This window comes from Lissotriton helveticus, chromosome 3_1 (assembly GCF_964261635.1).
Source record: "Lissotriton helveticus chromosome 3_1, aLisHel1.1, whole genome shotgun sequence".
NCBI lineage: Eukaryota > Metazoa > Chordata > Amphibia > Caudata > Salamandridae > Lissotriton > Lissotriton helveticus.
Window position 1 is genome coordinate 1,691,875,712 of NC_136061.1, and position 25,905 is coordinate 1,691,901,616.

The window sequence follows — 25,905 nt, forward strand, 5'->3', positions numbered from 1 at the left end:
TTCTCCCTGCTTAATGCCGATTATAAGATCTTTATGGGCATTCTGGCAGGGAGAGTGGCGAAACTGGTTCCGAGTCTGATTAACACCAACCAGAAAGGTTTTGTGGTAGGGAGGTTTATTCAGGAACATACCCAACTTTTGAATGCAGCTAAGGCCTTCGACCTGGTCTGTTGGAGGTTCTGGGGGGTTCTTGAGGTACTGAGTATGGGCCCTCTTTTTGTCCAGACTTTAAGGAATTGTTACCAGGGAGCCTCCGCAAAGATTCTGTTGAACGGCATCATGACCCCTAGTTTTGACATCCAGAGAGGGACTAGACAGGGGTTCCCTTTATCCCTCCTTTTGTTTAGTATCTATATTGAGCCTTTTGCGCAAGCTATTAGGCTAGATGATTTTATCTGTCCTTTTAAATCATTAAACCATCAGTGTAGGTAGCACTGTATGCTGATGACGTTATTATCTATACCAGCGACCCGAAGGCAACTATCCTAAGGCTTGGAAATCTGCTGGAGGAATTTGGCTCTATATCTGGGTATCTAGCCAATTCCGCTAAAACGGAAGTGATGTGCTGGAACATCGATTACAGGGAATTACATCGATAAGGAAAGAATTTAAGTATTTGGGTATAAAAAATGTTAAAGATCTGAAAAAAATTCCCCAGATTAATCTGGAGAAAACCATAAAGGAAATCGACCATCTCTCACCAGATGGAGAACTCTCCCCCTGACAATCTATGGGAGGGTCAATCTGGTTAAGATGACTATTCCCCCTAAGTTTACGTACCTATTTAATGCTATTCCCTTAACTTTCCCTAGTAAGAGCATTAGTAAAATCCAGGGGAAAATTGGGAGCTTCATTTGGGGTCATAAAAGTGCCAGGGTGTCCTGGAAAAAGCTGAGGAGGAAGCTCTTAAAAGGTAGGTTGGCCCTACTGGACATCAGTTGGTATCTAATGGCCTTTCAATTTAAGGGTATTATGATGTTGTTGTCTATACCAGAGGATACAACATGGGGTAGGCTTCTGGGTGAGATGGCAATGGTGGAGGGGGGAAGTGGAGGTGAAGGGTTTCTACATAAGTTTGAGGCCCCAAGATACTTCAAACGTGTCCGTCTCAAGGTCCTTAAAACCGCCCTAGAGACATGGCACAAAGTAAGATGTGGATGGGGTATTGAATACGTCTCTGATTTTGCCCCCTTACGGGATTCCCCTTGGACCTCACTCTGCTTGAGAGATAGCTTAGTGATACCAATCAGGAGAGCTGGTGTCAATAAATGGTCTGACCTGTTAAATGTAGACGGGATTTTTACATGGGAGGTTTTAAGAGCTAAAATAAGCCCCAGTCTTTCTAAGTTCAAGTACCTTCAACTTAAATCATGGTATGAGGCAGAAGTGGGTGAAATATCTGGGAATTGGGAATTAGAACGGCTATTACAAGATGTCCAGCCAAAAAAGAAAGAAATACCAAGTGGTATACAAGGCTTCTTGAAGTAGATGATACAGACATTCCATCTCAATCATCTGTTTGGAACCAATCACTGCTTGGTCACAATATTGAAGATTTCTTTGAGCCATCTTTCCAATTACTGTATAAATACATCAAACCAGCCAGCTTAAAAAAGAATCATCTCTTTGTACTCAATAGACTCTATTACACCCCGGCCAAGATAGCTAAGTTTGCTCCACTCCCCCCACGAACATGCCCTAGATGTAAATGCCCAGAGTTAAGATCATACTTGAAAGATGTTGGGGGAAACAACTCTACTAATGGGGTGTTATCTCAGATCCACAGGGGATTGTTGTTATATCTTATAATGCTCGCTCGGAGGGAGATTTGTATAAAGTGGAAAAACCCTATCCCCCCAAATACAGAGGGCTGGCTTATAGCTTCATTTGATATGGCACGTATGGAGCAAGAAGGAAGCAAGGAAATTTTGCTTAGCATCTGGCATCCTTTGCTAAACTGGGACCGGGCTCTGTGTTTGGTAACATTTTAGGAGTGCTGGTCCCCCCCCTCCCCCCCCCCCGGGTCCTATGATTACACCAAGCCTCTACTACCTGGGGCAGGTCAGGCCGACGTAGAAAAAAGCAGTGAGCATGAGGCGCCCAGTTGTAAAGTATGACAGATTGTTAAATCTGCTGAAGTCTGCTGGTGAGAGGAGGGCAAACAAACAACAGAAATTTTTTTATAGAATTAAGGTAAGTAGCATTCCTTGGGCAGTTGACCCCTTGGTCATCAATAGACAGCCAGCCGTCATATAGTTCAAAGGAGCACAGAGGGCAGGTAGGCAGCACAACTGGGATATACAGATCAATCTGACCTGCACATAGCACACCAAGATTCAAAGCGTGAATCTCTGAGGAAGCACACCTTCTATAGGGGTCCAACTGAATGGAAATCTGAATAGCATGGCAGGTGCTGAGTGCGGAATGAGCATGGACTGTCAAGGAAGGGCTTGCCTTAGGTGCACCTGCGACACATCAGCGGCAAACCTGCTCCGCCTGTCTGCTATGCATCTGAGGACCGGATCTTCCTATGTCCCTAGAGTGACATAGAGTGGAATAGCATAGAGCGGAGTAGAATGGAGTGGTGTACAGTGGTGTTGTGAACAGTAGAGTGGCGTACAGTGGAGTACATTATTGTGGAAAAGCATAGAATGTAATGGCATATTGAGTAGTGGTGTAGAGTGAAGTGGCATGGAGTGGATTAGTGTAGAATGTAATATCATACTGTTGAGTGCCGTACAGTGTACTAACATACAGTGTAGGCCTAGGCAGAATTCACAGAGTTTCACTCTGCTGAATTCTGTAGAGATGCCAAACAACTCTGCCAAATTCCGAGTTGCATGAACGAGCAAAGTAGTGCTCGGCCACGCCTAATCAAGTGCCCTTGGCTGCTGAGGGTCATTGGTAGACAAGTAACCCCAATTGTTGCCACAAGTAAGTCCCCCACAGCATGATTGCCGTGACGTTTTCAAAGGCCCGCCCCTTCCTCAACCACTATGAAAAGGGCATCCTGGTGCACTACTGGTTGGAGATGAAGTCTCCTTCGCTGCTGAGGGTCGGTGTGGGCCAAGACACCCTATTGTTGCCACAAGTAAGTCCCCCACAGTGGGATTGCTGAGATGTCGTCAGATACCCTAATCCCTTTCTCAACCCCTTAGTCATTTGAGATGTTATCTTTGATGTCATGAGTGATATCATTGACCATGTCATGAGTAATGTAATATTTGAGGTCATAAGCAGTGTATTGTGGGGGCAGAATTCATGGTTAGATCAGCTAACTATAACTGCTCATCTTCTTTAGTTGTGTACAAGTGAAAAGTCAGCCTAACTATGACGTCTCTGTAACCTTTTGTTTTTTCATTGAATTTCTAAGGTTTTCTAATCACATTTCCTAACTATAACAACCCTATAACCTTTGTTTTTTTCAGTGAATGTCTATGGTTTTTTAACTAGTAGTTACATTTGCAGAGTGGTGGAGAAAGGGGGCTGGGCCTATGGCCAGCTCTAAGGAATCCTGCATTGTAGGACTTACAGGAGATACCAGGAGGGCGTATTGGCCCCCAAGGTCCCTAAGGAGTAAAGTGGACTTCCTCCCCAAACGAGTAGTGCACCATGAGCTGCATTTGCAGAGTGCTGTAGAATGGGTGTGTGGCCTCTATAGACCTCATAGCAATACCGCTGTGTGGTACTTATTGAAATAACAGGAGGGGTAGTTGGCCCCAAAGAAGTCCTTGGGGGCCAACTACCCCTCCTATCACCTACAGTAAGTCCCAAACAGCAGGACTGCTGAGACCTGGTAGGAGGCCATGCCCCCTTTCTCCACCACTCTGCAAATGTACTTCCTGGCACACTACAAATAGGGCAATGAAGTCCCCTTGGGTATTGAGGGTCCTTTGGTGCCAACTACCCCTTCTGTTACCTCCAGCAAGTCCGACACAGTGGGTTTGCTAAGAGGTTTTCAGTGTCCATGTACTCTTTCTCCACCACTCTGCAAATACACCACCTGGTGCACAACTAGCTGGGGGATGAAGTCCCCTTGGCTCTTAAGAGTCCTTTGGGGCCAACTAGCCCTCATGTTACCTCCACTAAGACCCACACAAGAAAACTGCTGGGAGGTGGTCAGAGACCATGCCCCATTTCTCCACCACTCTGTAAACATGACTCCTGGCACACTACTCATTTGGGGAAGAAGTCAACTATAGTCCTGAGGCGCTCAGGATGCAAGTGGACCTCATCCCTCCACCAGCATTCCGGTGAGAAGCACTTTTGCAGAGTGCTGGAGAAAGTGGGTGTGTCCTCCAACCACCTCTCACCAATCCCACTGTGTGGGGCTTACTGGAGGTAACAGGAGGTCTTGTTGGCCCCTAAGGACCCTCCACAGTCCAGGGGACTTAATTCCACAACCAGGAGCGTGTTATGAGGCACATTTTCAGAGTAGTGGAGAACGGGGGAGGTGCTTCAGGCGAGTCGGCATTTTGATTTAGAACGGGGCCTCGTGACCCCTCTTCCCTGGACCATTTTAGGCCCTGGAGACCCCATCCCCGGGCCCAAAAGAATGTAGCACTGAATTAGAAGAAAGAGAGTGCCTATGAAAGAAACACAATCCTTAAGGAGTCAATAGAAGGAAGCAGAATTCAGTACCAAGGAGCATTGAATAAAGTAGGATCAAGCTATTTCATTAAAAAGCATAAAGCAAGCATTTATAAAGGCACCAATTGTTACAACAAAGGAGGAAAGCAACCTATAAGATTATATCAGGCATTGAGATACACATACGAAAGAGATAATGTAGATAATGTATACAGAATGTGCGAAACATATTGTTGTCAGTTTGGAAATGAATTCCATGTGTGAATAAAAGAAGCCATCATACAAGACTAAGCTGTTAGACACTGTTATTTCTTCTGCATGAACATTTTTGAAGATTAAAGCACTGCACAGGGTTGATGTGTAATTAATACCTTTACCCACAAGAAATTCCAACAGAAATATTTCTTTAATAGACACCTCCTTATAAAACCGAAAAAATAAACAGAATGGGTCTACCCAGTTAGCCTTGCAATGACCCATAATAATAAACCAATGTGTTTACCTGTTTCAACAACCATGGAAATGCATGGAGTGCCACAAAATAATCCACTGCAAAATGTTCCCACACATTACGAGGCACTGGACAGTTTACACTTCAGTCACCCTAATAAAGGCTTGGTTGTCACTCATGCTAAACAGAAGCAACTTGATCAATGGAAGACACTCGACCACAAGTGGTGGGCGTACCAGTGTACTGAGAGTACTGAGAGTAAAGCGCCGGGCAGGGTGCTTTGTAATTACCTGTTCCCACAAGAATTACCAACAGAAATCCTACTTTCAATAGACAACTCCTTATGAAAGTGAAACAATAAATCGTAATGGGGCTACCCTGAAAGTCTAGCAATGACCCTTTAAGAAAAATAATACATTAAAGTGTTTACCAGTTTGAATAATCGTGGAAATGCGTGGAGTAACTCAAACTGCAAAATGTCATCACACTTTATGAGGCACTGAACAGTTTGCACTTGAGTGATCCTAATGAATGCATGGTTGTCATGCATGCAAAAAAAATGTCATGCAGGCTACATATCCATCATCACTATGGCGAAGTAAAATGTCAGCCAAAATCTAAATACAGCCCAAAATCTAACCACTTCAAAGTCCAACACTTTTACTATTGTTGCATGGATTGGAGTGAGAATATTAAAGCTTAAACATAGTTCTTAATCTTAAACAACTCATGATTCCAACTGTTATGTCACAAATGTCAGTGACCTAATTGTGATCCGATTATTCATGAAATAGGCTTCCACCAGAAGCCTTATACAGCAATAACATTTTCTTACAGGGAGATGATGAGGTAGACTTATGAGAGACAAAACACAGTCTGAAAATGCATGTATAATATGTACAAAAGAAACACAAGCAGTACATTTTGATGGAAATATTTTCACACCTTGGCATACTTTTCATCTTAGAGTGCTTTCATGCATACAGTGCATCATTAATAGTGGAGTATTCAAACTAGTTGCTCTGAGTGGGATCCATAATAGATTTTTGAGATATCCACATAAGATATAGTTTTATGAAATTATTATACATGGACATTTTGACATAGCCAATGGTTACCCTCCTGGACCTACAATGATCACTATTGAAATAATTCCTCTAACATAACACTATTTAAACACAAATGCACTAGTATATTTCAGAAACATTTTCAGCAAAGCAATTTTTATTGAAATTCACTTATTGTATGTTTGCTATGGCAGTGAAATACTCATGATTATTTACATGTTTCAGTTCATGTAATGGGTATCTAATCGGGGTCCATGACAGCTGGACACTGGCAAGTGTTTCAGACTATCTGCATAACTCATATTTAAATACAATGAATTAAATAGGTATAACCTTTATATTTAGTGATTATCCTGAAATATGATGAACCTTGGGAATTTGCAGAATTTTCAGTGGTTCATGTCACATTTATTTGAAAATATTAATGTTAAAACAAAGCTTACCCGGCTACTGGATCAACTGCTATTGCCTTTGCATTGAGAAGATCAATGTCAATCAATGTGATGCAAACACTTCCATTCTGATCACATGCAAAGATTCTGTCACTGACATGATCCACAAAGTAAAAATTTCCAGTCAGCCAGTCAATTGCCATTTGATGTATATCTAACAAAAATAAAAACAAAGTTATAATTATTGTGGTTTCATAACAGTAACATGGCATATGTATAGTTGCATTTGTGGGATTTTGATCAGATAGCCACTTTGTCCAAATCATATGAATTAGATGACTCAAATCATTTAAACACAAACATTCCGGGCCTAATTTATGAGCCCCTGCATCACTTTTTGTGACGCAGCGGCGGTGAAAATAATGCGCCATGTTGTGCCATATTTACGAAGTGCCGCATCTAGGCAGATGCATCATTTCGTAAACCCCTGCGCTACATTATAGCTGTGTCAGGTATAATGTATGTGGGGTGGGCTTTCCCCCGTAAGAAAGGGTAGTAGGAGTGGTGCAGTGAAATCTATAAAATTTCACTGCAGCACTTCTATGACTCCAATGTGTCAAAACCTTAGGCCTGCCTAATGGCAAGCATAAGGGTAACGCAGGCCCTTTCACATGGGGCTTGTCCCATGTGAAAGGACACATTGCTGGAGTTGCGTCTGTTTTAAGACACAACCCTGCAATGCGCCACTTTTGCGCTGAGAGATAGGTTAGTAATGCTGACGTATCTGTATGTCAGTAATACTCACGTATCTGTCCTTCCTTGCAAAATTATGCATCATACAGTAAATATGATGCATCCATCATGTCGCAAGGAGGGCGCACTCAGAAGTGTTGTCTCGCTTTTTTAACGCAGCGATGCAACACTTCTCATTAATGAGGTCCTCCATTTTTTCTTTGAAGTCTGTACTAGATCAGAATGACCCTGAGAATAAACCATATTGTTTAAGTTTATATAATGTTGGATGTCCCCAAGTGTCTCTTTGTTTCCTACCTTTACCAAAAACAAGTATAATCTTTAATCTAAATATAGCGTGTATTATATTGTTTTGGTACATTTCTCCCTCGTCCTGGCTTACATTTTAAGACAGTCAAAGGTAGCTAGGCATTGATGAATGTGTATGGGCCAGTATGCATTGTCTTATCCTCCAGTAAGGACATTTTGGCATTTCTTGAGATTCTTTTATTAAGAAACAAATAACCACTGTATATACAATATGGGTGCCATACCAATAATCAACCTCATTATATCACATAAAGTACCAGGTAAAACTCACATTTAATCTTACACTAGTTATGAGAATTGAACCAGAACAATATCACAGTGGGATCATGTGTCTACTCTGGTACTTTATTGCTCATACAATGCATTTTCATGATGCAGCAGGAGAGAGAAAAAGAAAATTAACACAGAGAAAAAACAGAAACTAAATAAATGAGAATAGAATTAAAAGTGGATGACATCTGAGTTAGTTCTGAATAATAGTTATCTGTATAATGAGATGTAACACATGTTGCAGAACTAAAGCCACGTATGTCATTAAACTTTGACAAATTTGACTGAGATTTCCCACCTTGTTCAGGGAACCATAACAGCTTCCTTTGGCTTCTGGCTTAGATAGTGTGAGCAAGACAGAAACCAGGTAAGCTAAAGATATTTTGTGAAAGGGAAGCTATAATCTTTTGATACATGTGTTGAATTACATTCTAGTCTGTGCTTGTTGTGCAACCACCTATTCTAGGCATTCTTGCAGAAAAGTTAGTTGCAGAAAACCCTCTTCTTGGTTTATCGCCAGCTTCTTCCTCCCAAATGCACATGCACAGCCGTGTAAAGTGCACTGAGTGTGCCAGGGCCTGTAAATCATATGCCACTAGTGGCATGTAGCACTGATTGTGCCACGCACAGGTGTAGCCCTGTAAATGTGTCTCAGACCTGCCACTGTAGTGTCTATGCATGTAGTTTGTAACAGCCATGTCAACCTGGCAAGTGCACCCACTTGAAAGGCCTAACCTTAACTTTCCTTGCATGTTAGATGCCCCTCATGTAGGCCAAATGTACCCCCATGGGCAGGGTGCAGTGTGTGTGAAAGGTAGGACATGTACTCGTATGTGTCACATGTCCTGATAGTGAAATACTGCCATTTTAGTTTTTCACTATAGAAAGGGTATCAGTCCAATAGGCTAACATGGGAGTTGCTTTGTAACATCTTACAAGTATAACTTTCCATTGGGACAAGATAGAGAAATACGTTTTAGGCTCCCTGAACTCCGAATTTAATAACTAATTTTTTTTAAAGTAGGCATTTTCTTGTTTAACCAGTCTCTGTGCCTGTGCTATTTGTGTATTGATTGTTTGGTTTTGGAGATACTGGAGCTGGGGATGTGCATTCACTGCAGACAGTCACAATATGGGGTTAGGTGTGTTCTGCCTTTCCTAGGTGACTCCTCTCTGGGCTGAATAGACCTAGGCTGCATTCAGAGTGGTGGGGGAGTTTCACTTGCAATTCAATAAGCTATGTCTCATTTGCGCAATACTGTCTCCACCTCCTGCAGTCAGCCTGCACCAAAGAGGGCAGAACTGGTTTGGACTGGGCTCGGAGACCCTTGCTACAAAAAGAACAAAGAGAAAATGGGGTATAAGTAAGAGACCTTAAACCCCAGAAATGTAGATCACTTCTGGACTCAAGAGGAACTTCTGCCAAAGAGAAGAGCTGGAAAGCTGAAAGAAAGAGTACTGCCCATTTGACGTTTGTGCTGTGCTAGGTTGGCCTGCAGTTGCTGCTGCTGCCAAGGAGGGGACACGGACTGTAACTATGCTGTGCACCTGCTTAATGAAAAACGTCCAAGGGCTTGTCTGTGTTTTCCTCCTGTTCTGGAGTCTCAGGGCCACAAAGACTTCACCTGCACCCACTGACCAGCACCGGGTTTCCTCTGTGTACTATTGTATTAAAAAGGGTGCCAATCCCAGTTGCAGGTCCTTGCGAATTGTGTGGTTGGTGCTGCAACACAAGAAGAACAACTCTGACACCGTCAGCGGCGCCGACAATTATACCACAACTTTCACCGAGTCTGGGTGCAGCGCTCGTGAAGTGCATGATGCACAGCCCCATCTGCACCCCCGCTCCCAGGCCCAATTATGCCTCATGGCCAGTGCCGCCTAACTTTCCTGTCCCGGACTCAACGACTTACCCCCTCATTGACTCGATGTCTTGTTTCCCCTGTAGCAGAAGGGAACCGGCTTCGCCTCGGCACTGACACCTCACCTCCACGACACTGTGCATCATCTATTGACTTTGTTTCCAAGGTACTGTTGATTGGGGATTCATGTGACTCAATGCCTAGCCCACGCTCCTTGCGGTCAGTGCTGTACTTTGGATTTGTGCTTGTCACAAGGTTGTAACAGCCCCAGGTTGGAGATATTTTGCTTCTGCAGTTCTATTTTTGAAATAATCATTTTAAAAGTGATCACTTGGCACAAGTATGTTGTATTTCTATTTTTTTTGGTTTAGATAAAGATACTTTATTTTTCTGAACCAGTTATAGAAATGCTTAAAACAATCCTAAACCTTTCCTAGGCTCATGTTGGTTATGTTCCTGGAAACATAGATTTGCTGTTAGTTAATTATTTCTGAGGTGCCGCTGCACTCTCTGCAGCCCCCCACAACATTCCTAAAACTTGTTTGTGGGCAACTTCCCAAATAGGGCACCACAAACCAGGAATAAATATGCTAATTAGCCAAACATTTGCATAATTGGACACTCCTGGCTGGGAGCAATGGATTTTTAATTAGCAGCAGTGCAACTTTCCTTTTTTCCTGTGTTTTTTTTTGTATTGAGCATTTCCCAGCTAGCTTTTTTCTTAAATTGACGGCTGCAGGGGGAGTCCGAAAATCCTTGCGTACCCACTGGCTCCCTGCAGTCTGCAGGAGCAGGCATGCACATTGCGTTGAGTGCATCTTTCCCACCCGGGACACCCAGCTTTCATTGTTTTGCAGTAAGGCCATGAGGGGAACCCCAAGATCCCTTCAGTGCCACCAGCTCCCTAAACACTGTAGGCGCTGGCATTGTTTATCTCCCACCCAGCAGGAGACCATTCTTATCTACTCCTTCCATGGGTGGGAGAACTGCAGTCCCCCTGCCTTTGAGGAGTGTGGGGAGGGAGGAAAAATGATTATATTGTTCCAGGGCTAATAATTTACATTGGGCCTGTGAAATGGGCGCCAGAAGCCAAAACCTGTCTCGGTGGGGGGTGAGGTTGCATGTACACCCCCTCCACACTTCAAAACGCCCGACCCTGGACAATCACAGGGGAGATTTAAACAAAAAGGAGGCCTGCTTTTTTTTCTTCTTTTCCAACTGGTCCAGTGGGACCCCAACGGGTCAATGAAACAGAAAGTGTTAATTTTATTTTATCCCATGGGGAGGGTTCCTTTGGGAACCCTTACAAGGGCTGGGGTGTCAGGTATCCCTAACCTGGCTCCTTGTGTCATTTTTTATAAACATTTTCTGAACAGGAGAGCCAGGCAAGGGTCCTTAATAGTTCTGTTCATATTGCGACTAGCTAATCAAAGCAATCACTCCCAAAAATAATTCTTAGCCAACCAGAAGGCTTGGATTTTCAAATTTGAGCCCAATTGTAAATACATCTATAACTTTCAACCCTTAATTTCTGCAAAACTATTGAATAGATGAACCCCAAATCACAAACAGCACTGTTCTGGGTAAAAGTCTAGCTTGATGACAACTTTGGTGGAAGTCTGCTCAGTCTTTTGGGCTGCAGCACTGTCTATAATTGCCCTATGTAATTTGCATGGGACAATTGTGTTTTGGGACCACCCCTCTTTCTAGATAAAGAGAAAGAGAGAGAGAGAGAGAGAGAGAGAGAGAGAGAGAGAGAGAGAGAGAGAGAGAGAGAGAGAGAGAGAGAGAGAGAGAGAGAGAGAGAGAGAGAGAGAGAGAGAGAGAGAGAGAGCGATCGGTTTTAGCAATCCATCACTTGAGGATTTTTGTTAATAGTGACTGTCGAGTACCTATCCGATGATTGCAGCATCTCATTAAATGAGGCTCATGGTGTTGGTGCTTTTATTGTACTCAATGTACCTATATAAATAACCACAGTTGACAGGGAACAATGAATGAAATATGGAGAATGTTCCAGGGTTCACAGGGAAATATGGAATTCATTATCATGACAGTAGCCAAACCAATCTGTAAAACTATTTCATTGGTGGGGTTACTATGTTTATATGGTATTGAGGAGAAAATTATGTAGCTCTTTTAAATAAACCATATGGTAAAAATGCAAACTATGCAGCTTAATCTATCGGATTATTGTCCTTCATTTTAGCTGGAAATAACATTGTTTTGTGAAGTCTGCAAAATGTGCAAATTATGTGTCAAATTAAGTGGCAAATCCTCATAATCAAGCAACACATGCTGCAGCTAAAGATTCACATAAATCTGGTAGTACTCACCATTGTCGATTCTTTTATTATCAAGTATTTCACAAATTCTAAAAATTCTAAATCGAGCCAGTGCCCATTGTTGGGTACACCAAAAAAAGCATGGGACATAAAACGTACATAACAGATAGCTTGATTCATGTGGATTCTATAATGCTATCTAAGGGTTCTGGCGGCATTTACAAACAACTCAACCTTTGGTCTCGTGTTTTATGATGTCTGCAGGACCACGCGTGTTGCAATAGTGTACCATATTTACCCGTTTTAATTATGCATCCTTTCTCTGCATATATATGGAATGCAATCCCTATTTACAAGACTGACCACTTGCAACTCAAATAAGTTTAATAAGTATAATTAGAAATGCAAAGGTGCTTTCATTTACTTCCCATCCATAATTCATACGTGAATTAGCTTTGTACCCGCTGGGCACTATTACACTTCAGAAGAGTCCGCAAATGCCTAAACACCCCTTTGTGATACTGAGAGTGCCAGTTACATAAAGTACTGGTGTTATCTTATGAAGGCGTTTTTTTTTCATTTACTTATGCTGTGGCCCATCAATATGAGGGAAACGTTTTGCCTCTGCACCTGTGTTGTATTGTGAGCACAGGTGTAGAAGGTGTCGGGAGGAATACTGGTTATACATCACGAAAGCTTTTGCCACCCCTAACTGCAGCCCTATGGAGAGGGTAAAGTGGCCCCATGGACCCGAACCAAACATGACCCTGCAGTCGGCTGCCCTGGTCTGCAGGGCGACCCTTGTCATCTCTTTGACATGCAGACTGTTGCCACCTGTACCTTGAAAGACAGCTGCTTCAACAGCCGCTCCATCTTTTACTAATGCCCTGGCTCCAGGGCAGGTGGGAGTTTACAGCTGCCCCATGGGCAGTGTATTAATGGTAATAGGACACACCTTGTCACAGATAGGGGCAGTGTGCCCTCACCATAATATATAGGCACAGAATCTACATCAACCAGGTTAAGGTGCTGAGAATATGCACACCACAATGCTTTGTGATTCTTGGATTCTTATTGAACTGTAACGCATTAACATCTTCTCTTGTGTGGAATTAGAAACACTTCCCTCCTCATTGAAATACATCCTGGGGATCATGCAATAAACTATCAATTACTGAGGCTATTTAGAGTAGTTCTTGAAATTGTCAGAATCCTACACAAAAGCCCTGAAGTGCACTCGTATGACTGAAGTTCTACGACCAACTGGAATGAAATGAAACAGCCCGTGTTTACCCCACTCATCCTTTTGTAACAAAGGTCAAGATGATGCTTAAGATGTCGTTTTCTCCGAAGACTTGGAGTTAAAAGAACATTTCAACCAGTTATTACTCTGCTGTTACAAGGGAATCAGTAAATAGAAGTGTTTGGGTCTAGGTTAAGTGTCCAATGAAGTAAAAGGAATGCATTTTCTCTGATACAATGTTCTTCTTCATGTCCATCCCGACTTCCTCATACAATAAAAAAGGGGAAAATATCTCTAAAACAAAATAGAGTATGAGGGAGTAAGCGGCATGGCTTGTGTTGAGATAGCAACAGATGAAAGTAATTTCTTGAGGGCTGTTCTGGGAAAATAAACATGATCTTATGTTAGGAAGACCGGACATAAAATTCAAACATGCGGATTTAGACAAGTTATGCGAATATGGTAATGCACTTTGGGTTGACGCTAGAAAACCATGAGCTATTGTTTTCTTTGTGCATCACATACAGATGTGTCACTTAGACTTAAACCAAATAATGAATTGGCACAATGGGCCACATGCATCATTGTTGCCGTTTGCGATTTCTTAATTGCGAAAATTAAGGAATCGCAATTAAAAAATCGCAAACGGCTATGCATCAAGAAATCGCAATTTTTTTGCGATTTCTTAAAATTCCTTAATTGCGATTCACAATTTGCGAATCGCAATTAAGGAATCCCTTCCCATTGATTCCTATGGGCCTAGAGGCCCATAGGAATGAATGGGAAGTAATTCTCAATTTGCGATTAGCAATTTGCGAATCGCAAATTGAGAATGCAATTTCAAGGGTGCAGGGGGGGTCCAAAGAACCCCCCTGCACCCCTGAAAAATAACTTTAAGTGCATTTTTCACACACACATGCCCCAAGGGCATGTGTGTGTGTAAAATGAAACTTTCCAAAATGCACTTTTGTTCATTTTTGAAAGTTTTCGCAAATTACCATGAAGGTCAACTTCATGGTAATTTACCTCTCCCTATTTGCGAATTCACAAAATTAAAATGTTTATGCATTGCATTTAAGAAATCTCAAATTGCGATTTCTTAAATGCAATCGCAATTTTAGAAATCGCAACATGATTGCGATTTCTAAAATTGCGAAAAACATGATGCATCCCAATTTTGTCAATTGCATTCGCAAACGGCCAAAAATTGCGATACGCGCCGTTTGCGAATGCAATTGACAATGATGCATGTGCCCGAATATACACTAACTCACACCAGTACACTTTGGGGCACGTTTACTATTTTTTCATGCAATTTGGTGCAGCATGGGAACTTGCTGTGCTGCATTGCCTGAAAGGGGGGAGAGGAGAAACGCTTCATATTTACACAGATATGGGGCATTGCTGCTCTTTCCCAGTACACTATGTGCTGCGTATCATCAATGCCAACACCCCTACATCGTTGTGTAATGGTGTCTGTGTTATGGGCACTATTGTTTTCGTGCAGAGAGGGAGACTTTTCCTCACAAGAAGAATCCCTAGAGGTGTATTCCTATTTCTAGGTGTGCTGCAGAATGTAGCACACAAGGAAAGAGAAAGTAACTAGGAGAAATAAAATATATTTCTCCTTGTTACACCTCTAACAGGTAGGAACATAATTTTGGCTCAAACCCAGGTTTACAAGCATTTGTAAATCTGGGTTTACATCAAAATACATAGATTGATGCATAGGTACATTCATGTTTCACCCATGTAACACTTATCCAACTCACAGTAACACAAGGCGGTGCTATGTGCTGTATTACTTTGTGTTTATTAAACCGCAAAAAGTCATTCAAAGTGGCTTTGTGTTGATTAGCATATGTCAAAAATGATTTTGCATTGGGGCTGCATCAGAAAAGTCTCACAACCCTTATGCAAGAGCATAGTATATCTTGCCCTATAGATATATATATATATATATATATATATATATATATATATATATATATATATATATATATATATATATATATATATATATATATATCCAATGCAATGTATTCTCTCAAATAGTGTTTTTTGAGATGTCATAAGTATTGCATGAATGCTAATTTTTCATATAGTAGATGTGATGTAATATGGAAGGGTACACCCAGTTCATGGAGAAGGTGTTAGTTATGCTTAATGTTGCGTGGTGAGTGAGGTGATAACACTGTCTACAGAGGTGCATGACTTATAGTAATTTGAAGGTGGTGCATACATTCATAATGTAAGTTATAAATATAACTTCATAATTTCTAATGTTTCTCTAGTTTAAGTTGGTGTTGTACAGAAATAATATTAGGAGTTTTTCTAACTATAACAAATTCCTAACCTTTGTTTTTTTCATAGAATTTTGAAGGTTTTTATAATTTAATAAAAATGATTTTCAATCATAGTGTTGAGTGTCATTTATTAGGGTGTTGTTAACTGGAGTGTTGTAGAGTGGAGTGGTGTAGAGTAGAGTGGGGTAGTATAAAGTGGAGTAAAGCCTTATACAGTGGAATAGCACGGTGTGTTGTATAGTGCAGTGGAGTATCGTAATGTGGAGCGGTGTGTTGTACAGTGTAGTGCTGTGTCATACAGTAGAGCAGGGTGCCGTAGATTCACAATCAATCAATCAATCTATCAAGATTCTTTATTCAGTTAACAGCTAAACCATAAAAGCATACATAAAAAGACATTTAAAAACAGTGAGTATACATATCCACAAGGGCACTTAGCATTATAAACAAATTTAAAAGTCAGTGAACATCCTTAAAGTTCACCAATTGGTCAAATGTTCATCCATTAGCAAACTAATTTATACAGTGAGCGACCGATAAGTATCAGCTAAGATAAAAACAATATCAGAGAGAGTTCATTTCCTCCTAAATAAAACTCATACATAATACATACTTAATGCAATGTGCTCTTTGTTCAATATATCAAAAACATTGTGCCAGATATTTATACCTGCCCTCTTGATGGATACAGCCAAACTGTCTCTCAGACAACATGGTGTAAATAGGTGCTAGATCTGAGTAGTATCCTAGTCCCCATCTGATTCTGACTTTGTGCCATGTTTCCAAGGCTGCCCTGAACCTTCAGACGTACTCACTTGAAATATTTTGGGGCCCCAAACTTATATAGGAAAGCCTCGCCACCTCCTCCTTCCGTTCTTACCATTTCTCCCAACAGCCTTCCCCAGGCCAACTCTTCTGGTTTCACAAGTAACATCCAAAGTCCTTTAAATTGAAATGCTACCGCATACCAGCTAATGTCAGTAAGAGACAGCCCCCCTTTTACTAAGTCTGCATCTCAGTTTCTTCCAGGACAGCCTTACACCCAGATAAAACTCCCAATCTTACCCTGCACCTTGCTAATGCTCTTAGATGGAAAGTCCAGGGGTATTGTGGTGGACAGGTAAGAAAGCTTGGGAAGGATGACCATCTTTACTAAATTTACTTTCCCGTAAATTGTTATGGGGAGTCCGACTTGTTAGATTCAGAGGGGGATCCGCCCTTGGGAATTATTGAGGGCCAGGATTGGAACAGGGTTTTCCAGATTTAAGTATTTACAACTGGTATCCTGGTTCGAACCAGAAAAAGGGGAAATAAGAGGGATTTGGGATATTGAACGCCTTTGTCAATCTGTAAATCCAATAAAGAAAGAGATATCAGTGTGGTATAACCATCTATTAGAAGCTGAAGATTTGGAAATCCCATCTCTATCCTTGGTCTGGAATCAAACTTCCCTTGAACCCTCTATAGACGCCCTGTTTGAGCCCTCACTGAAAGTACTATATAAATACATCAGACCTGCAAGTCTAAAAAAGAATCACTTCTTTGTCATTAATAGACTTTATTATACCGCAGCTAAGATAGCCACGTTTACCCCATTCCCAACACCCAAATGCCCTAGGTGTATGATGCCCATCGCCAATGATCCTCACATCTTTTTTGAGTGTCCCGAACTAAAAATCTTTTGGAAGGGGATCGGTGACATTCCTCGAGATATTTTTGAAGCCATAATTGATGTTAATTTGTCACTAGTTTTCTTTGGGGAGGATGGTTTATTCTGTCAGGCTACACTGCAGATCCACTGTGGGCTATTACTATACTTGGTGCTACTTGCGCGGAGAGAGGTCTGTAAAAAGTGGAAAGATCCTCTCCCCCGAAGAGCGAGGACTGGCTTAAAGCCACATTTGCTATGGCTCGCCTGGACCATGAAGGAGAATGGGACAGATCGATAAACATCTGGCTGCCCCTTATGAGATGTGGACGTAACTTGAGATTAATATAGTTGGTACTATGATTACACCAAGTTCCCCTACTAACGGGACCGGTCGGGCGACCTAAGCAAGTGCGGTAAGCCAGGGGGCCCACAGAGCGAAATACCGGCTTCACAAGATCCGCAAAAGCTTATTGGTGAGATGAGGACAAAAAAACCAAAAAACATTGAACCATCCTACCCCACCGTAAAGATGTCTGAAGGTTTAAATTAGGCCATAGTTGCACATTAGAAAATGTCTTCAACTATGCCAAATTTTCCATCATTCAGCACAAAGAGCGGGTTTATTTTGCTGATCATAGTGGCACCCTAATGAGTGGATATCTTTTTCCGGGCTCTGATTGTGCCTGTCAGGAAGCTTGCAACACCATAGCAAACCAAAGGGGACCATAGCATTTGCAAGTATATTAGTGCTGCTTTTGCTTGCAAAAATGTATTATCTATTAGCAGGTGAACAATGTAATGGGACCTCAGTGAGTGATAAAAATCACAAAAGAATAAAAAATGCAGTGTCCTGCATTGAGAGAAGTTGTCACATGGGCAAGGGTTCAGCTCCTCAAATTTATGAAAACCTTTGGGAACTTCTAGGAGCCAGTGTATTTGTTAGAGCCTGAAATTCGGCAGTACGAAACAATGGTGCACATTGTTAACTGCCACCAGGTAGGGCTCGATTGCTGGACCGGTCTTGAAAGGATATGCAATCTTACTCTGGTTTTCATAAGATCTGTCCTCGCCCTTTCCACTGTCAAAAATGAAAGCAACAGGCTCCTTACTTCCACTGATTCCCCTTTCCAAATTGCTATGGGATTATTTATTAGCTAAGAACTTCCACTTTTCCCATCATATTTTTGAGCTATCAGGGCCAGGGAATGTGAAGCTCTCTCTCAAGCATCCCGCAGTCATTTAACACTAAGTGATTTTGCGCCACCACCGTATCCATCCATATTCTGACCTATTGCATTACAGGAGCTAGAGATATCAGATTTGAAAGATACCCTATCCCCAATTCTTCATGAACCACAAAGGAAGGCATACTTGTGGGGACCGCAAAGAGACTTCTCAAAAACCTATTTTCTGTTATCTGGAGGTAGCTGCCCTCATTGTAACCCCAAACATCAGTCTTGTAGCTTTCCATAGGCATACATTTTCTCGGTAGACCTTAATCATGGCCTGCACTGGCTTTGCTCCTAATCTCTTTGCAAAATGTGTGGTAGCTACCATTAATCTCAGTAGGGTATTGTCTTTCAGAGTCTTCTGCAGGAGCCTTGTTCTCCGCTCATCGAAGAGTACACCCAAGAATGGGAAGGTAAGGACTCTAATTTGCTTCGCCCCATTTCCCTGGAATTTTTTCCAGCTCACCTTTTCTTGCCCAATCACTGTTGCATGCAACTTTGAAAAGTTCTTTGAGATGCCCAAAGAGTCCATAAAACAAAGGAAGGCATCCAGTTGGCGCAGAAGGATCACTGGATAACTGAGGTCCTGGCTATTATGACTGTATCATCTGCATACAATAGTGCTGGTATTGCCTTATTGCTTACCCTTGGTGTGTCTCTATAAGAGGTCATAAGAGAGTCACCCTATTGATTTATACAAATAGTAAACAGCAGGGGTTTGAGGATGCACTCCTGTCTTACTGCACTTTGGATATCCACCAGGCCTGAAAAACTACCATCTTCATGAGGCCGATAGATTATAATGAAGACAACTACAGAAAATACAACCCTTGTCCCTTCACCATGTAGATGTCCTAATCAATCTACTTGCATCAGTAGGTAAATCCTCCCGTCATAAAATCTAAATAGACGCGACAAATGCATCAGGAGTCCGGCTTGCACTGCGTAGTACTGAATATTAGCTATTTATGCAGCTGTTACTTGAGATCTTCAAATCCACCTCGAAGTTGGTAAATTGAGCATTTTTTTTTAGCAACAGTTTAAAGTCAGAGGCAGACCCGGTGCGCAAATTTCACAAATGTAAATGTGTTCTGCTCCTTGTGTCGCAGTTCTTAATAAATAAAAAGAAACACTATTTGACCAGGGCCCCGAAATGACAGAACCAACATCTGTGATTGACAGATTCACTGTTGTAGTCAAAGGAAATGTCTTCCAGAGGCTGCTCTTGATTTAACAGAAGCTTTTTAGGAAAGAATGTTTAAAGTATTCATAACCCTACTCGAAGACAGTAAGGATTATTTCGCAATGCAACGTATTGTGCTTGCCCATTTAAGCAGAACAACAAACAAAAAAACAGCAAAAGCCCCAAAACCACTGAGGTGGTCTTGGCTACGCAAATGTATTTACTACGGTCGCTCCAAAAAAGGTTTATGTCTTGTTGTTCCTCATGTAGGTATTTCTGTGAGATTCACCCCGGACCGGAAGTGATAAAAATCATAGTTTTTCTTTTTGAACCTTTAATTAATGAATTCCAGCAAAACAGACTAGAGTGGGTGAGCGCCTTAAACAATTAGGAGTTGCATCTTTTTTTTATGTTTAAACACTTTTTATTGAAACAAACATCAGTCATTCAGTAAATTGAGCAATGGAGCTCCAGATATAAAGGTAGCCTGCGTTACAGTCAGTGTTACATGGAATCCCAGCTTGTCGTTTATAGTATGGACTTATCACACATCACAGTTGCATTAGGTCAATCCCCATCTTCCCTCCTCGCAGTTCCTCAGTAGGGGAAATACACAGCCCCCCTGGCTACATTTCACTTTGCCCATTTTAGATCCCAGTTCTTGGGGCAGCTTGTTCTTGAACACCTCTTTATCTGCAATCATGGAGCTGTCCATGTCTCTTTCCCATACCCTCAGTGATGGTACGTCCACGCACCCCATTTTTTGGCGATATATCTTTTGGACAGAACCAGTCCCAAGGAGACCGAGGATTGTTCAATTTGTGTTAAGTCGGAGGCCTCCCATACATTAAGCAAGGCAAGCAAAATTTTGTGGAGCCGGGAATACCCTTCCCATAAGTCTTTTTGAATTTAGCTCTAATTCCCTCCCAGTAGGGTTTAATTTTGGGGCACTCCCAAAGCATGTAAAAAAAAAATTCCCTCTGGGCACAGTGCCTAAGATGCTCCGCATCTGGTCTTTTCCCAATCATGAACAGGATCCCCCCCAGAGAAATATGTCCTATGTTGGATTTTAATTTGAATAGCGCTTAACCTCATTGGTATAGCTACCTTCCACGGGGATGAGAGGCCATCCTGCCATTCATCATCTTCTAAACTACCAATGTCGGCCTCAGATCACCGACGGACGAGATGCCAATCGTATCCCATCTATCGAACCCAGGACAGGTACTCAGTGTACCCAGTTACTCTGCATCCCATAACGGTGTTGCTTTTGCTATCTTCCTGTGTCAGCCCAACTTCCTGGATGCTTGGTGCCATATTGATATGGTATGGGCCGTGGGTCCTGTGAGCTGCTGGTGTTTTTTATCTGTGTATAGGGCTCTTTCGTAGTCTCCCGGACTCATTAACTATTTGTCTATTTGATAGGCTGGTTCTAGTTGTGGGCCATAGATCCATTGCTTAATTACTGCTAGTTGGGAAGCCCAGTCATTTTGTTTAAAATAGGGCAGGGAGATCCCCCCCATCATACCACCCTCTAATCAGTTTTGGCATGGCTATATGTGGGTTGTTCCCATCTCATAAGAGGGTCTGTACCGCACTCTCTATGATTTTAAGTATGTGTCCGGGACCCCAAAGGGGGTGTTTTGCAACATGTAGAGAAACTGGGACAGTGCCAACATTTTGAACAGTGCCGCTCTGCCCAGGAGGGTGGGAGGAAGTGCTCGCCAGTGTTGCACTTCATTGTTTAACCTTTTCAGAGGACCCTGGAGATTAGCGTTGTTGAAGAGGAGTGAGTCAGGTGTTATAAAGACTCCAAGATATTTGAATCCTGTTGTTGCCACCATCATTTTGTGGTTTAACGGTATTCGTGGCGCCGGTCCCCGAATTCACAGTGTGGACCTTGCCGAATTTATCTTGTAGCCTGAGTGTATGCCAAAGATCACAAATATATGCAGGATCCTGTGGATAAAAACTGCCGGGGCAGCTACACATAAGAGTATATTATCGGCATGTAATGAGATTCTGTCTTCATGCTGTTCTGTCCTTGTCAGCCCTCTGATCATGGGTTCCCTCCTCACCTATGTTGCCAATGGTTCGAACATCAAAGCGAATATAAGAGGTGACAGGGGGCAGCCCTGTTGGGTACCCCTACCTAGACGGTATTGCTGGGATGTGTGGTGATTGACTACTACTTGGTCTGGCAGATCGGTATATAAGAGTTTGATCCACTTGACATACGTAGGGCCGAAGCCCATGCGTTCTAATACCGCAAAGAAATAGGGCCATTCGATTGTGTCAAACGTCATTTTAGCTGGGCTTCATCTTCCTGGATTGTGTCTGCCCTTCCCAGCGCTCTGTGCAGTCTCCGGAGATTAAGAGCAGTGTAACATCCGGGCATAAAGCCCGACTGGTCCGGTGTACAATTTTGCTGATGATAGGGATTAGATGATTGGCCAATGCTTTGGCTAAAATCTTTGTTTCTGCATTGAGTAAAGAGATGGGTTGGTAGGAGCCACACTCCTCCGCCGGCTTACCTTGCTTGTGGATGACCACTTTGATGCTATTCTTAGATCTCCTGGTAGGGAACCCCTCTGGAAACTTTCTTAGTACATGGCAAAGAGGGCGGGTGTTTTCTTAGAGGCCGTCAACTTTAGCAATTCGATGGGGAGCCAGTTAGGTCCCATGGCTTTCCGTTACTTTTTTACCTCATATGGCCATCGATATCTCTTCGTCAGTGAGGTCCCCCTCCAAAGATTTGGGGTCTTCTGTGGTCATGGCAGGAACAGGGTTGGTGTTCAGTAGGTCTCTAGAGTCCTTGGGTGTGGTTGCAGTTGCGGATGTGTATATATGGGCGAAAAAAGAGGCAAAGGCCTCTGCAATCGCCTGTGGATCTCTCAACACTTCTCCCTTTTTTCCTCAAAGTAGGGGAACCCATCTCTGGGCTCAGTCCTGCTTTTCCAGCCAGGCCAACAATTTGCCAGTTTTGTCACCTCGCTCATATATTTTATGCAGTATGGCCCTCTTTTTTGCTCTGGCTGCCTCTGTTAATAGTTGCCTGTAGTTGAGTCTTTTCATATTATGAGTGTGCCTAGCTAATTCATCCTCAGTGTTTGCAATCTTTATCTCTGCTTCCATGATTTCCCTCTCTAGAGTCTCTATGCGAGCCCCTAACTCTTTTTTGTAGCCAACTGTGGGAGCGAGAGCTCGGCCCTTGATCACTGCCCCAAATGCACCCCACAGGGTCTGTGACGACTCCACTGTGCCCGTGTTTTCATTGAAATAACAGTCTGTGTCTTTTATGAGTTCTGTTTTTACACGTAGGATTTTCAGACACCAAGTGTTGATCACAAGAGCAGTGAGTCCAGTGTTAGGGTGAGTTATTACTTGAGTGACGACTGGGGAGTGGTCAGAGATACCCCTCGCTAAGCTCTTCGCCTCTGTAAAATTGGGGATGTCCTCTGTGTGTTAGTAGGTAATCTATATGAGACTGGCTACCATGTGCCCGAGTGGAATGTATATTGGTATGCTTTTAGATTGAAGTGCCTCCAAATATCTGCAAGATGAAAAGCCAAAAGAAAGTCTGCCAGTTGCGATGTGTCATGTTTCCCCCCTTGGGGGGAGGCGGCGATCTACTTGCAAGTTTACCGTTAGATTAAAGTCTCATCCTATCAGCAAAATACCAGCAAGGAGGGCTAATAGGAGTCTACTGAGATCTGCGAGTGTTGTCATGGCAGGTGAATATATACTGAGGGATTGTTTATCGATTTCCCTTCCCATGTTCCTGCCGTTGCAGCGAATTTACCCTGCGTGTCTGTCCATGTTTTGTGTATTATGTAGGGGCAGTTTGTTTTTCTGGATAAGTATACCGGTCCTTCTAGAGCCAGAGGTAAATCCCGAATGGATTCCTAGCTTATATCCCCACCTGTCTAATGCCTTGCAGGTATTGCCCACCAGGTGGGTTTCCTGTAGTAGGACAATCTAAGGCACCTGTAACTTGAAGTTTGTAGTACAATCCCTCTTTTTAATTTGTCCCCCAGGCCATTGACGTTCCGCGTGAGGAATCGGAGGGACCTACCCATCTGGTTTAAGTGTCATCTGTCCTGTGTGTGGTTGGAACAACTGTATAGCGTGACATGTCGGTGCTATCTATGGTGTTTCAACTCCGGGACGAGAACTTACCCTCTGCTTTCCACTTGCGGGTCTGCAGCTGGGAGTTCTTCTCCCTTCTTCCCTCCCTCCCTCCCCACCTTGTAGACTGAAATGTTGATTAACTAAATACCCCCCAACGTGCCCTATCCATACACCCTCCCAGCCTCTCTGTGTGACGGGAACTGAACCTCCTGCCTCCACAACTGTGCAGAGTGCTTATCGCCCACCTCGAATATAGTGTGGTGTGTGATCCAACCCCCACCCCCTGGCGTCCATCAGTTCTAGAGCCAGGTTAATTAATTAATTAATTAATTGTGGGTTTATATAGCGCTAGAATCAACTCCCGGAGGAGTATCTCCGCGCTTCGACCGCTGGGGAACCCGTCCTGGCTCACCCTGAGAGATGGTCCCTAATGGGTATCTCTAAGGTGCGACCAAGCATCCCCGGCGGTCTGGGGGGCCGTTGTGAAGATGAGGCAAGCTAATGCCCAGAGTTGCCGAGTGTGGTCCCTGACTAGAGTAGGCACCGAGGCGAGAATTATCGAGCCCGCTGACCCTGGTCCACGACCCTGCCGCGTCGGGAATCGAACCCTGGTCCCGGGCCGTCCTCTGCTTACGGGTCTGCCGCCTCTAACCAGTGAGCCACACCACTCCACAGGTTAAATATTGTAATCAAGTCGCTTCATTATACTTGCGTACAGCCATCGGATTCTCAAGAGTGTCCTTTTGTGTCTTTGTTGTCCTTGATCCATCTTCTTAGTCCAACAGAGTTCTAGTTTGCGTCAGTATCGGGGAGAGCCCACAGGATATTTCACCGCTGCACTGTTGGCTGCACTTTTTTATCCACTGTTGCCCCCGTCCAGAGGGTCTTGCTCCGGGCTGGTGCCTGACATGTTCGCTGTTCCATTTTCTGGCCTGGTCCTGTTTGTTTGCACACGCTAGTCCAGATATGGCTGTTTCCCGACCAAGCGCCATCCATCGAGCCAGTCCCAAGGTTTCTCTGGCCTGTTGAAAAAACACACCTTCCCCTCTGACTCAACCCTTAATTTGGCGGGAAACATCATAGCATACTTGATCACTTTTTCACGCAGCACTCTTTTGACTTCATGTACGCTGCGGCGTTGCTTTTGCACTTTCAGCGTGAAATCTTGGAAGAATGTTATCTTACTGTTTTCTAGGTGGATCAGGGGTGCGATGCGTGCCATTTGCAGTATTGCATCTCTGTCTCGAAAGTTGAATATGCATGCTAAAATGGGCCTGGGTGGCACTCCAGGTTTTGGTTGCCACCCTGGGACTCTGGGCGCCATTTCGATCGAGCAATATTGAGACAGGCCATTGGGTTGAAAATGCTTCGGGGGGGACTGTACAATGGGAAACTTCAGAGACCCCAGGGTGGTAAGGTTCATATGTGATGGGAAAGAACATAGAGGGGAGGGTGGGATCCAAACTCTTGATTGGAGCTATTTCTATCCTCGATCAGCATTTGGTACCCCACTTTTCTCGCTAAATAGGGAGAAATGCCACACAGACGATCAAACATCGCATATAGGCAAGAGTTTTGCCTCCCCTTGTTCAATCGTTTCGAGTCACTTCAAGGATTGGAGGGAGTGGCCTGACTGGGATGCACCGATAAGGGCTTGATCTCAGATCCTCCCATGGTCAATGTAAGTATAAAACAGGATAAGGAAACTAATTGAGGTGGTAATAGTAGGGGGGATCCAGGATTAGGCACAGAGGTATTTGATAAAGATTGTGTTAAGACTACGGTTTTCAATAATAATAGTTTGACCATCCTAACAGTAGGCTAACCAGGTACCCCTGAACCCACTGTTATGGAGGAAGTTACAACTACAGGGAGATCTTGGACAATTATGTTTTGGAACATTGCGGGTCTCAAAACGAAACTCTCAAATCCTATATGGTTGATCGCGATCAAAGTCTACGATCCTGTAGGTCTCCAAGAGACTTGTGTGATAGAAGCTTCGCATTTGTGCGGTTTTAAGACCTTTCACTCACCCGCAATTCCCTCATTTTACGGCAGGGCCAAAGGAGGTCAGTGTACCTATGTCTCTAATCTGTTAAAGTGCTGTAAGATTGAGATGGTTGTTAATAATCGGTTCTACCATATCATTACAATTGTTATTGAATGAGACCTACACTTGGTTG

General features: G+C 43.1%; 1 protein-coding gene across 1 annotated transcript in view; it reads right to left on the reverse strand.

The window, feature by feature from the left end:
• Window positions 1-25,905, reverse strand: part of LRP1B (LDL receptor related protein 1B) — a 3,812,342-nt gene that overhangs the window by 2,829,581 nt on the left and 956,856 nt on the right. Inside the window, exon 7 of the mRNA XM_078683424.1 lies at window positions 6,552-6,714. Coding sequence (XP_078539550.1) covers window positions 6,552-6,714 — 163 coding nt within the window. The remainder of the gene's footprint in view (window positions 1-6,551; window positions 6,715-25,905) is intronic.